General features: G+C 41.9%; 1 protein-coding gene across 2 annotated transcripts in view; it reads right to left on the bottom strand.

Moving 5' to 3' along the window:
* The window catches only part of Megf8 (multiple EGF like domains 8), a 249,501-nt gene that overhangs the window by 54,668 nt on the left and 181,094 nt on the right, over positions 1 to 13,739 (bottom strand). For both annotated transcript variants that reach the window (XM_037413740.2, XM_075879436.1), the window contains exons 23-25: positions 13,020 to 13,272; positions 7,824 to 7,968; positions 5,941 to 6,148 (exon numbers count right to left, since the gene is read on the bottom strand). In XM_037413740.2, coding sequence (XP_037269637.1) covers positions 5,941 to 6,148; positions 7,824 to 7,968; positions 13,020 to 13,272 — 606 coding nt within the window. The remainder of the gene's footprint in view (positions 1 to 5,940; positions 6,149 to 7,823; positions 7,969 to 13,019; positions 13,273 to 13,739) is intronic.

A 13,739-nucleotide genomic window follows, 5' to 3' on the forward strand; every position in this document is an offset into this window, starting at 1 on the left:
GAGCGCAGCCTGGAAAGTACACAGTGCTGCCAAGGTATAATATGTAAACTGGTAGCATAATTCCCATAAAAACCCATGGATCCAGTAGTCAGTGGCTCTTTGCCACCGTCGCCATAAACGTGAGAAGGGGATAAGAAACAGCAAACAAAAAATAAAATATGACGTGACAACTGGAAGCGGTAGCAACGTCACGTATTTGCCCTACATGGCATGAAATTGAAATCGCTCTTAATCGCTGACCTTTTACATGGCGTTATAAATACGTGATTATATTGCACCTAATGGCTTGTAATAGCATGCACGAGAGAAAAGGAAGACCAACAAAAAAGATTGAGGAAGCAAGATTGTTTTATTAGCCAAATAGTGTACTTGCAATATACACTGAAAACTTTGCAGATGTAACTGCGACACAACACTTCTTGAGCGCAATAGCATAATGGTTATAAGTTTCACGTTGGCCAATCGTGGAAAGCCACTGCAGCGCGATAGCAGCCTTGAGAACATCACTTTGGCAACAGTAGAGTACAGCATCTCACTGCTTAACGTGTCACATTCACCGTCACCAAAGGCGAGGGCACGCCGGCCGTGCGCTAGTGAAAGCAGTCGGCAGTCACAGGAGCGACTATCTACACATTGTGTGAGCTAGTTGAGCTCTGAAATGTCACACTAGTAAACAGCACATAAAGAAATAAGTAAACTACTGAAGGTATGCAAAAAAACACCACGAAAAAGCCAGCGATGCTTCCTTTACATGGCAATGCGCCGAACCAAAGAACATGCCGAACTATACACAATCTCTGATGGCAGATTACCTAGATACGCCCCTGCCCCACTTATGGAACTCGACGAAAAATGGAGGCAATCAACTCTTTTGGCAGGTGTGAGATACACTGTAAAAGAAGTTTACACTTAACTTTGACATATATAAAATTATGAATATTTGAAGAAAGAAATCATATTGAGGTTTTAGTTTTGGTTGTTTGTCCCCTCTTCACCTAGTCACGCATCAATCATTGGTGGGCGTTAATGGTTGTGGCATTAGAAATCCAACATTTTTCGTTCCAAGTTTCGTGACCAATAGAATTTGAATATGCTGCTGCTCTCAAGTCACCATACTTTATAGGCACCGTTCATTCACTAGAAGGTGCTACATGGCTCACAATGCCCCGTCTCAAACTCACTGACATTTGTCGTTAGGGGTGCGTGAAAAATATAAGCGTACACGCGTCCCCTGTGCATCCTGGTCACAAACCACCCACTGATTTAGGGTGCAAGACGCGTGCATTGCATTTTATTTTGATAGACCTCGTCTCAATGTTGCTTTTTTCAATAGCTAGGCAAATATCGAGTAAAAAGGGCATCTTTTTGTTCCACAACAATATTCGTCATCTATCTTGCGTTCCTTTCTTGCTCTATCACCTCGTGCCGGGAACACTCCTGTCACGATCGACATGTGCGTTATCAGCGTCACATAGCATTCGCTATAGAAAAGTGGCCAGCGCCGAATTTTCAAAAAAGGAAGCACACATAAGCCTGATGACGATTATTGTTGTGGGTCAAAAAATACATCCTTTTTAGTCCATCTTTTGTTTAGATTGATATGTGTTCTGGCACTGCAGTCAGATTGGAAAACTCGACTGCACAGTGCTTATTGCCTGGCTGCGGCAACACCAAAAACACAGTACTGTGCCCGTTGCAAATGGTGGCGGGAAAGCAAATGAGGTTTATCGATGCCACGGGTGAAAAATACAACACAAAGGGTGCCGCGAACACGTTTCCACAGGCAAAAGGTATTCACGGTGACATGCCGCTGAATGGGCTCTCGTGACTAGGCTGCATTGCTCTCGCGATCTGTGACAGGGCCTGATCGCTCGAGCGAAGGCAAACTCTACTCACGTTGGCTTCATGAGGTATGGGTCGGCGGAGTAGGAGCACACGCGAGGACATCGCACTGCTCTTTGGCCTAGCGTATAGAAGGGGCAACGAATGGAAAGCATTCGCAGTGGGCACAAAGCGCTGTTGGTGAAGTGCGAATGAGCTCCAAACAAAGGGAGCCAATCGATGGGCAAGAAATGCGCACTCACCCTTCATCGTCCAGAGAGTTTCTGGACGGCCTCAGATATGGCGGGCACGCGGTGTGTTTCTCTGCGGCCATCCCGATTGCCGTGCTGCCCAGCAAAACCAACGAGTATCGCGTCGCGCACCCGGTTAGCACGAGAGGGTGCACTGAGTGAGGGTCCCGGTGGCAGCTGAGACCATGGCATACAGCAGAGTGCACGTGATTCCAGTGTGTACACGTTTTTTTTTTTTTTTTTCATACGAGAAAGAATAAATGCTAGGGTCTTCTCGATGAACAGAAGGAACGTCTTTTTTTTTTGTTACAGAATTTATTTTGATCCAATTTGTGAAGAAAACTATGGCAACTGCTGCATTTTCCTGACAGGTGATTGCAGAGAGGTATCAATTTGTGGCAGCATTATGTTTTTTTCGTAACAGTCCATTCTGTCTCTGTGCTAAATACCTCGATTTGAGAAATATAGAGGCATTCTAGTATTCCTCCTTTCCTCTGGAGAATTGCATGGGAAAAAACTAGACTAATTATCGTCGTTGGATTGTATTGCTCTTCTATCCTCACTCATAATTTTACTATATTATTGTGTACGGATGTTTATGAAGTGGTCTATTGAAGCACAGTTAAAAAAAAGAAAAAATAGTCACCGCTATGTAATGCCGCAGTATTTCATACCAGGTACATTAATCTCTGAACGCGTGTTGCGTACTTGTTGAACAAGCAAGACATCTCCATGTTCGTTCTTAAATTGCCCAACATATTCACTAAACATTGTAAAATTCACAGTGTGAATGGGTGACCAGGGTGCCTGTAACCAGCCCGTGGTCGTCGCAGAACCACTGTTCAGTCTAGACATACTCTAGACGTGTGGCCACTGCCTGCACCCTCCTCTCTGTATCCTGCTTTCGCTGCTCGTTGAGAGGATTCTCGAAATGGCATTACAATGAAGAGAAGTAATGAAGAGAAGTGCTAGTTCCATGTAAGAAAAGAAAACGCAACACATTGAGTGTAAACCGTGAGCTTAGAGCGTGACACTCTTCTGACTTCGCTTGTTGATCAGCTGTCATCTTTTACAGCGAAAGCTGTTATGAGATCACAACTCGGGTCACGCGCAGTTGTCCGCCGCCGCCACCACCGGTATGTGTAACCACATCGTGCAAAATTAGAAAAATATACCCAGCACCAAAGACACAGTGGGACTTGAAACCCGGGTCTGCTGGGTGCCAGCCCAGTATTCTTTCACTGAGCTACGCTGGTGCTCGTGACTTGTTGGCAAACTTGCCTTAGACCGGCTTGATGTCAGGAAAGCAATCGCGTTAATACGACTTATAAAGCATTTTAAAACAGCCAAAGAACAACCAGTCGTTGCACAATGCGAATAGAGTAATGTGTGGGCTGTCCAATGCTCTAACTCATTACAAAAGCTTGTTTTTGTTCCCCTATTAACTGTGGCCCATATCCACTTCAGTCATAATTCCTCATCGTCGTCAGGCACTGCATGAACAATTGGCACGAAATTTCTTGCAAGTGTTTAGCGAATAGTACCACGCTTCTCAGAAGAATGACCAAAACTAGCAGAGCACATGCCGGCTTACTAACACAAAAAATGTATTATTAATGCCCTAGTGGGTATCAAGCAAGTGTGCTTGCAGTAGTTACCCAATGAGTGTTTTGAAAAGGCTCTGAAAGGCCGCTCTTCTAGCTTTCGCAACGACAGTGCTGCGCCTACTGCGCAGAACTGGTGTTTTTTATAATATATGTTATATTTATCAAAATTATTCAACCAAAAATACTAGTTGCTTCAAATTCACTTCAGACCTAAAATTCACTATTCGCACAAGCCTACTCACAATCCATGGTATGAATCCATAAAAAAATGTGCACGTAACAATGAATGAAGATTTCTCCACACCCAACTTGAACTGCTTGAACTCAACGTAGAAATGCAGGCTTCAGAAGTTGGCTTTTGCACATGAACATGTCTACAACGTGACTGTCATGAAGAAATAAAACCACATAAGAACTTTTCCTTCTGTTGTGGTGCATGCTTTGTGCATTTCTAAAGCTGGGGATGCACACCACCAAGTTGCGTTTTTTTCTTTTCTTTTTCACTTATTCAAAGGCCCAGACATCTGCACAAGTGCGGCTATCTCGTTTTCATTGATCCATAAACATGATCGAAAAATGTAATACACTTAAACCTCGTTATAACGAAGTTGAAGGGGAGCCACAATTATTTAGTTATATCCATTGTTTCGTTATATCGATTATAACAGTTTGTGGCAATGTATGCTCAGATGGGGGCACACCTATAAGCATGCAAAGAAAAAAACTGTCTCGCGGACCGTTGTACCGCTATGCGACTACGCGTGCGACGGAAAACAAATACAGTCGAACCTCATTAATTCGAACTCGCTTAATTCGAACTTCCGGTTAATTCGAACTCACGCTGAGGTCCCGTCAAAGCTATGTGTATTCCAATGGGTGAAAACACCCTGTAATTCGAATGCGCAAGCACTTGCGAAGGTTAATTCGAACATACCGCGCTCCGAAAATGCTCTCAGCACCATGCTTAATCCCGCGGCGGCAGCTCTCAATGCTGCGCGCGAAGAAGAAAAAGAAGAAAAGGAAAGAAAAGACTGTGGCAGACTGTTTGCTCTCTCTCAAATGCCGATCTGCGACGCGCCTATGCCACACTTCTCCCTTTTGCGTCTCTGCACGTAGAGACCCTTCTTTTTTCAAGGCCGCTCATGAAGTGAGAGGAAGAAAATAGAAAGCTGTCCTTTTTTGTCGGTGCAGAGAGTAGCAGCAGAGACGCAGTCGTAGCCGTCGTCTTTAAGGCACGGAGAGGAAAATTGTTTGCACCGCGGCGCCGCTTCTCGGTCATGTGACCCGCTGAGCGCTTCCTCAATCCTCTCCGCTAGCTGTGTGAAAACGGCTCTCTCTGCCACGCGCAGCGTGGCTGTAAGGTCGGCATGATAGTTTTGAAGAGCCACGCCGAACGAGCATCAAACTCTGCAGAAAACGATATACTTACACACTACGGTCGGTTTTTTTTATAGACGATTTGATAGACTAATTTAGTTTGTTATATCTATTTACCAGTCAATTTTACTTCATTGCAACGAGGTTTAAAATGCATGGTTCTCAATCGAGCTTTCAAGAAGAACTTCATTTACTTTGTTATATTCATTATTTTGTTATATTCCGTTATGTTATAACAAGGTTTGAGTGTACTAATGCGACAGGGAGAAGGTTGAAAAAGGGATTAACTGGAAAGAAGCTGCACCTTTTAATGTACGAAAAAAGAAAAGAAAGATAGGAAAAAGAAAATAGCTGCACCTTTTAATGGAAGAAAAAAAAAGAAAATACGGAAAAGAAGGACAACAATAAAGATGAAAAATGATTATGTATTATGCATTATGCTTAGGCATTCCAATTAACTTCACCGAAAACCTTATTTATTTCTATTTTTTGACATTGCACGAGATTGTTTTCTTTTTTCATGCAAACACCAAAGAGCCACACTTAATTGTTATAACCAATAATGTGGAATGAGAACATTGTTAATAAGTGATTCATTTCATTAGAGAAGACATGCAAAAATTTACACTCTTTTGTATCCAGTATATCGTTAAAAAATTGTACTGTTATAAGTGGGTTACACTTTAACTTGAAATATAAATGATGTCAAAGCCAACCCAGGTGGTCGAAATTTCTGGAGCCCTCCACTACGGCATCTCTCATAATCATACGGTGGTTTTGAGACGTTAAACCCTACATATCAATCAATCATCAATCAATGATGTCAAAGCCTACATCTGACCACAAGCAAAGGGACGCGAAAAAATCTTAAGAGGTGTACTCACTTGAACGGACCACTTGTCTCGTCCACATACAAGACCCAAGGTCACGGCATTTTTCACACTCTGAGGCAAGGCAAGAACGAAGTGGACACTGAGCAGGGTCTGAAACAAGTGGATGTCTGGGCCCATCACAGCCAATGGGCTTCTCGCATGACGACTCCCCTGCCCTGAAGCAGCGTCCCTTACGGCAACCTAGGCACCAGTGGCACGTCTGAAAGACAAACAGAGAATGGACACAAGAAGATGAAATTTTCCCCTTAGGTCAACTTGCCAGTACGTACTGTAATGAGGATCAAGGATCAAAGAGGTTTGCCTTTATGCCGGCCAAGCTGTACCTGCCAAGCTGTACCTGCCACATAATACTAGTACTGCACTCAGCACCACCTAGTGCGGAAGGTGCAAACGACTTGCACCCATGATTTCGAACAGAAAAGACAGTGCATCACATTACTCAGAAACGACCTTAGTTCTTCCATTCTGCCACGAATGCCAGCTTTCATGGCTTTATTCGTTTTGCAGCTATTATGAGCCGAAAGTGGATCTTTGCCATAAGAGCATGAAGTCACTGTGATGACAATGTGTGTTTCTTCTCTTTGCTCTACTTTATCTATGCCACTCTTTTGAAAAACTACGAACTAATTTTCCCTAACCAAAGTCTCCATGCAGTTTATTACTCCATGCAGTTTAATTGCCACTGTGTCATTAGTAGTTATTTGCCACTGTGTCAGATTAGTAGTTATTTTATTAGACAGATTAGAGAAACAGGGAAAGGAAAGAAAGAGACAGCAACCATAAATATCCCATTAGTCAGTGTAAATATATTGTAGCCATAACTTAAAACACAACAGAGCATAAGAGAAACGAAAGCATGCACCACAAATTCAACAAGGTTGCATAGAGATGCAATCTTACAGAACAGGTGCATTTGCTGGGGCAAGCAACCAAAGCATAGTCATATGGCCCAAGTTTCAACGGCTTGATCTGCTGTTGCCCTGAATAAGCTCCAACAGCCAAGAAAAACTAGTTGCTACAATAACCCTCTGAGGGTCAAAACTTTTTTCACCAAATGCAACCTCATGAGATCTATTTCTTTTTTTTTACATCACATTTATAAGTTCTAAGTGATGTGTTTTGGAAAAAAAACTCAGATTTGTTCATTTTTTAAAATGACCATAAAATGAGAAAAAAATATTTATAGGTATAGGTTTGTTTTTTGCGAATATTCGAGGATTTAGAATATTCAAACGAATTTGAATTTAAATTACTGAAAATGTTGAAGTATTCGAAACCAACAGTTATGTGCATATTAGTCCGCATGTAACTCCTGTAAAGATGGTTACTCTGTAATGCAGAAGTGCTTTGCCTTGAGTACACTTATCCATAAGATATCTGCACTGCCTTGAGGCCCCACTCCCAACGTAATTAAATGATCATACCCTCCTCATCGATTCACTATTTTTTATGTTTAACAGCTTATGTATACTACCTTCTTATGTGCTCTAAGTATTATACATTTTTAAAACGTAATGCATTTTACAGGTCATCACCTGCATTATATTGAAAGTCAAATCCTGTTATACTATACAAAGTTACTTGCACTTCCTTTAAACTATACATGCCTAGTTTATATTGAAAAAAAAAATATTGTGCATTGCCTGGCCTAACCAAACCTCAGAATGGGAATCGATAGTAAACAGAGGAAAAAAAAAAATACTTCTATCCCCACAGAATGACAGCACTTGCTGGACAAAAAAAGTGGAAAAATTGGCATATTCTTCTCACATACAGATGGTACCACAAATGTACAGCAACTACCATTTAGAACTTGTTCATAGCACCATAAAGATTTTGTCAGTGACTGTCAAAGAATTACAGGTTGCACTCACATGCTGTACGCTGGGATGTGCTGGCCATGCGGCCAAGCAATCCTCACAGTTGTTGTACTGGTAACAGGTACGGTTCCCAAGCCAATCTGCATCACAGACTTTGCCTTGAGCCACCTCCAATGTCCCTCCTCGATGATGGATACAGCTGCTTGGATAAATGTTCAATGCGGTCAGTTGAGAACACTGCTGTCATGTTCCATGGCTAGTTTTCCTACCTTAATAGCACAAGCCTGTTGCGAAAAAACAACAACAGAAATTTTGTGTCGAATTACTTCAGACTAATGCTTTTGTTAAGTATAAGTTTGGTGTAATGAACACCTTTGCTTGGTATAGGTAGTGTTTTTATGAGGCAGCAATCTTCCTCCTCACTTCATGCTGCTTGCCTGGCAGTGCTGGTGCAATGTATGTCAACACTAATTTAACAACTAACAAGTAATGTCATAGATAAAGAATAATATCAATACTTGAGGTTCAACATTTCAAAACCACAATATGATTATAAGAGACGCCGCAGTGAAGGGATCCAGAAATTTTGACCATCTGGTGTTCTTTAACATGCACTGACACTGCACAGTACAAAGGTCTCTACCATTCCGCCTCTATTGAAATGCGACTGCCGTAGATAATCACCACAGGTAATGTATAAAAAAAATTAAAGCTAATCTGACAAATATATATACAGTCGACTCTTGTTCATTCAAACTCGAAGGGTCCTCTCAATTTTGTTTATATTATCAAGAAGTTTGAATGATCAGAAGTTTTCAGATATACGACTCTGGGTGAAGTGACACCACACATAATGATTACGCATTGATTTTATCACATTTAAAAAATTTTTAAGTGTTTTGAAAAGCTAACTGCACGCAATAAACAGAAAGCAAAAGTGTAAGGTGTACAAGTTTATTGGCCATTTACTGCTGATCAGACCTTTTAAAGGAATCGCTATTTTCCTACTGCTTCTTTGCTATATGTGCCTTCAGCACAAAGCTCACTACACCAGTTGGGAAGTATCACAGTTTACCAAGCATTTCCTTTGTTCGAAACATCTATTTATGAGCACAGCCTTTTTTTAAGGCCTGAGGTGCTTATTTTTCATTTTTAAACTGTTAGGATTATATAAGCACATTAATTTTTAAATAGTAGTGGGAAAGCAGCTGTTTTTTTGTGATATGAAACCGTAAAAAGTATGAATTAACCGAATGATGGAGTTTGAATTAAAAGGCTTTTAAACACATTGAAAGAATAGAGGGTCAGGCAAAAGATTGAATTTTGCTTGAATTAACCAACACTATGAATTATCAGAGTTGGTGCAACATGCAGATATAACTTATCGAATTCTGCCCTTACAAAGTCAACACTTTTCAGTAAACATTTTACCTGACAATGCCATTTTTAGTTAAGCTTCAAAAAACATTCATTTTATACCGGCAATTGACACTACTACAAGTATTTGCGAGTAAGCCATTTGTATTTATGGATCTGAGACATGCACTCCATTTTCAGAATTGTGCTGCAGCGAACATTAATATATGCAAAAGTGACTGATTTAATCAGTTAAATAAAAAAAGTGCTAGATAGAAATATACAAATGCAAAAATGTTAAATATAGATGCTAGGCTAAGGAGAACGATCACCCTTATTATCAACCCAAAGCTAACTTCATAGTGATGCCACCGAGGTCTTCTAATTTGGAGCAATTTTTGGAGCAGCAAAATTTTCCATTTGGAGCACTTTGGAGCAGCAAAATTTCTTATTTTGGAGCACTTTGGAGCAGAAAGGTTTTCTATTGTGGAGCAATCTGGAGCAGCTAAAATCAAATCCTGGAGGAGAAGCAAGTTACATATCCTTTCGAGGACATGAATAATTATTCTGGGTCTCTTGTGAAGAGCTAGAAATATTTCGATTCCTTGCAAATCTCATAGAGCCAATCATCTTAGGAGCATCCCTATTTCAATTGATGTGATGCAAGAATGATGTCATCATGCTGTTGACCATTTGGGAAAAACTTGTTCAGTGATTATTTTCGTAGCAAATAAACAGAATAATGGTTGAATAAAATTGTACTTCAGGAAATAACATTTTAAATACACCTATGTGTATCAGCAGATATGGTAAACAAACGCCGCGACGTACAACACCCCTTACTGCATTTCCCTAAGATGACTTCAAGGATAAAGAAATGTTCTTTTTTTCTCACAACTGATAAGACTGCTGGGTGTGACATGACGTCATATAGCTAGTCTCATAAAGCCAACCTCCTTGGGCACTCATACTCATCTCTCTATGCTGAAATTACAACATTTAACAATGTTCATTTTTCTTTAGTAGCAAAATGTCATGTGGCTAAAGCATTGTCTCCCCCCTCCTGGCTACACCACTGGCCGTCATGCTTTGTGTAATGTCCCAATCGCTAACATTCCCCCCATGCATCATGTGTTTTACACGCAGGTAAAAACGCGCGAGCGAACGCGACGAACGTGGCTAAAGCAGAGATAAAAAGAGCTGCTCGACCCATCTCCTTTCCACTAAGGGCGCATGCGATAACATCAACCCATGTGCCAGGCCTGCCATCGATTGTTACTCAAGCGAACAGGAATGTGCCGCTCGCCTTTAAGGACCAGGAACAAACTAGGAACACAATGGGGAGAGGGCGTTGTTATAATTATAAACTTTGACTTTGAGGGTGTGATCGCTGGCATGTGCACTATATCGGCAGGCATTAAGGACGGCTCGTATACCCTTCCAATTTATACTCTCATTGCGAGCCAACTGTACAAAAGTGGTTCGCTTTCTAGAGTGGCCATATAAGAGCCGTTCTAGAAAGTGAACCACTTTTAGCTTAAAGGCTCAGTGCCTTGCGATCAAGGCTCAATGCTTTGATCACACCACCGTCACGCCATTTTGGAGGTCCATTTGTACACGCCTTCCTGCTGAACAAATAGAATCACACTCATCTAGTGAAGCGCGTGCCTGAGACACTGTAGTTGGCCACGGCTTCTATCCCATGTTAGCTATAAGCGTTCGTTGATGCTTACGTTATAGCACAAGAACCTAACACGCAGTGTGACCATGTTTGGTATTATTACGGCGTCTCTCTTTACATATTTCTGAAAAAAAAAAAAAAAACGGCAGCTGGAGTGGCTGGCTGGACGCTCTAGACAAGTCTGATTCTATCTTTACATGCATCAGCGTGCAAGAGGTGTTCCGTGGGTCTCCATAGTCATCCAAGTCGCTGTACGGATATCAAACGTGGCGCGTGCAGCTAGTTTTTGCAAGTGCGGCGAGTGCGCGAACCTTCGAAATGACAACCCCAATGCTAGTGCTCCTCGCAGATGAAGTCAAGCCTTATTATTTGTTATAACAAAATTGCTTGGTATCGAATTCATTGCTAAGAGCTTAAGCAAAAATAAGAAATTGTATCTTTTGGACCCATCATCGCGTAACTCAGAAGAAAGCTGGCTAAAGGGACAATGATCACTCCAGTTGCCAAAGCGGTTTTCGTGCTGTGAGCTATCCGAACACAAAGCAGAGGTTACTGACAGAAAATTGATGAGTGGTCTCATTATTCTTCGAGATAGTGCGCACCAGCGACTGCGCCATTTAAGTGACACGGCATCCCCTACCCCTTTCCTTTTAAAGTAAAGCAATAAATGCGATGCCGTGATGTTCAATTCTTTTTTAACCGTGAGCTATTAACCCTGGAAAGTGAGAGGAGGTTGTGCAACAAGGCATAGCCGCTTCACAGTGGGTCTTCCGACACCAGTGCTATACCGGCTATATAGTCGCCAGCGATGGCCTCACTACTGAAAGCTGCGCGTATTAAAATCGAATGACGGCTGCTCCAACCAGGAGGCACGCTTTTAATAATGAGATGAAATTAAACAAAAAGAAAACTGACTTTGCACCCTTGTAATCTTGAGTTCTAAAGGACGGGTCTTCGTTTTACCACAACAGTGATTACAAACGCGGATGTGCTGGTCGAAGAAATTACGAAAAAGCTATTTCGTATGATTATCTATGGATAAAGCATATTAGAGGGCAAGAGTCAACACATTTCCACCATTAACGTGTTCTTTTGTGGACACAAAGCACGGAAAATTAGATCACAATGTCCAGAAGTATACGTGACAGATATTCTGGCGACACACGTGCAGTTATTAGTGAAAATTGCTTTAATCATGTGCAGCACAACTCTTCAAACGACCTATCAGCAGCGTTCCTGGAACTGACGACGTCCCCCGATAAATCGCTGCCACAGTTTCACGCTACTAATTGTACTATAGACGTCATGAGCTCCTGCGGAGAGGGCATTTCGCCGTTAAGTGGACTTGCACAACAGAAGTTGCGATGGCACCAGCATAGCATCGTAATTGAGGATGCACGCACGGCCGCTGTTTATTTAGCGGTATAATTCTAGGTTTCTGATTGTGCTGGCGTGGCTTTTGCTGGTGATTGACGCTCCCAAATTTGACTTTGGCACAGTTTGGCGCAATTTCCGTTGATATTATCAGGATGGCGCTGTAAATCTGATTTGGCACACTTTGGCGCAGTTGGCGCAAGAGTGGGATCGCTGACTTCACATTGTATTTATTCCTGGCTCTATATATTGTCCATCTTCGTTGCAGAATGTGTTTCATTTTCTTTGCAGCTTATAGTTGCGCACAGACAGCGTTGCCAACTTTGTTTTGGGTGTGTTGTTAAACATATAAAACAAATTGACAAACATTTGTTAAAATTTGCAGTGGCGTTGCAGTCACCTTCACCAAAAGCTCCGGCTCATCCGAGTTGTTGGGCCGATGAAGCAACGGTCGGCAGCACTCATGGTGACTTCGAGAGCGCCGAGCCGTCATCAGCATGGTGCAGTATCGTCTGTGCGACGTACTATTGGTTCACTAAGTACTTTCAACCTCGGTAGTGCGAAAAAAGAATCCAATGCAGTGAAGCCCTGCTGCGATTAGCCACGAGCAGGTTGCTTAGCAAAACTAACGTAGTGCCTCTCGCTTGTTGAATTATTCGCGGCACATGGCGTGACGCCATCCACGGCTTTACACAAACGCTGTGAGATATGCTTGAGACGCGTCTGATGCGCGCGACTGCTCGCGACAACGAAGCCGTCTACCCAGTCCCCTATAGTGACCCACTCCCCTATTCTAGTACACTCAAGTAATAGTAAACAAGAAGCAACTCATAACTAACCTTGGTGGAACTGCCCTGGCACTAGAGTAGCAATGTGTGATGACTCCCTGGGCATCTTGAACAGCACAGTACGAGCAGCCTACAGAGCGCAGACACCCAAGTCGGCTATGCGAGAAAAGGGCACACAAATCCTGGGGAAGGGTCACGCGCTGCAGTCGTACAGATGTACCACCCAGTATGTACAGCTTCCCTTGGAGGAGGGTTGCTGAGGCACCCACTAGTGATGCTGGCTGCTCACCAACTAACTGCACATCTGCAATAAACACAATTCTCATTATTCATATATATATATATATATATATATATATATATATATATATATATATATATATATATATATATATATATATATATATATATATATATATATATAAAAGCAAAATTAGGGTGACCTCCAACTTACAAGCTAAGCATGGGACACGCTAACAGTGGCAGGGGTGGCATTGATGAGGCATGTTAGGAGAAATTAGCAATAGAATAATTATCGTTTAGCTTTTGATGGGAATTCTTTCTTGAAATGTAACGTTATTTCTGACATAGGGAAATTAATACATATCTGTGTAAGCAAAACCATTTTGTTTTGTACACTGCTGTAAGGTGCTTCAACATAAAACAAAATTATAAATATCTGCATAAATATTCAGCAACTTAATAAATAGTCACGCAGACAAGAGCTGTGCCTCAGTTTCCACACATCCCTCAAGTCTGGGGGGTACGTGT

The sequence above is a fragment of the Rhipicephalus microplus genome, chromosome X (genome assembly GCF_043290135.1).
Source record: "Rhipicephalus microplus isolate Deutch F79 chromosome X, USDA_Rmic, whole genome shotgun sequence".
In the NCBI taxonomy this organism is placed as follows: domain Eukaryota; kingdom Metazoa; phylum Arthropoda; class Arachnida; order Ixodida; family Ixodidae; genus Rhipicephalus; species Rhipicephalus microplus.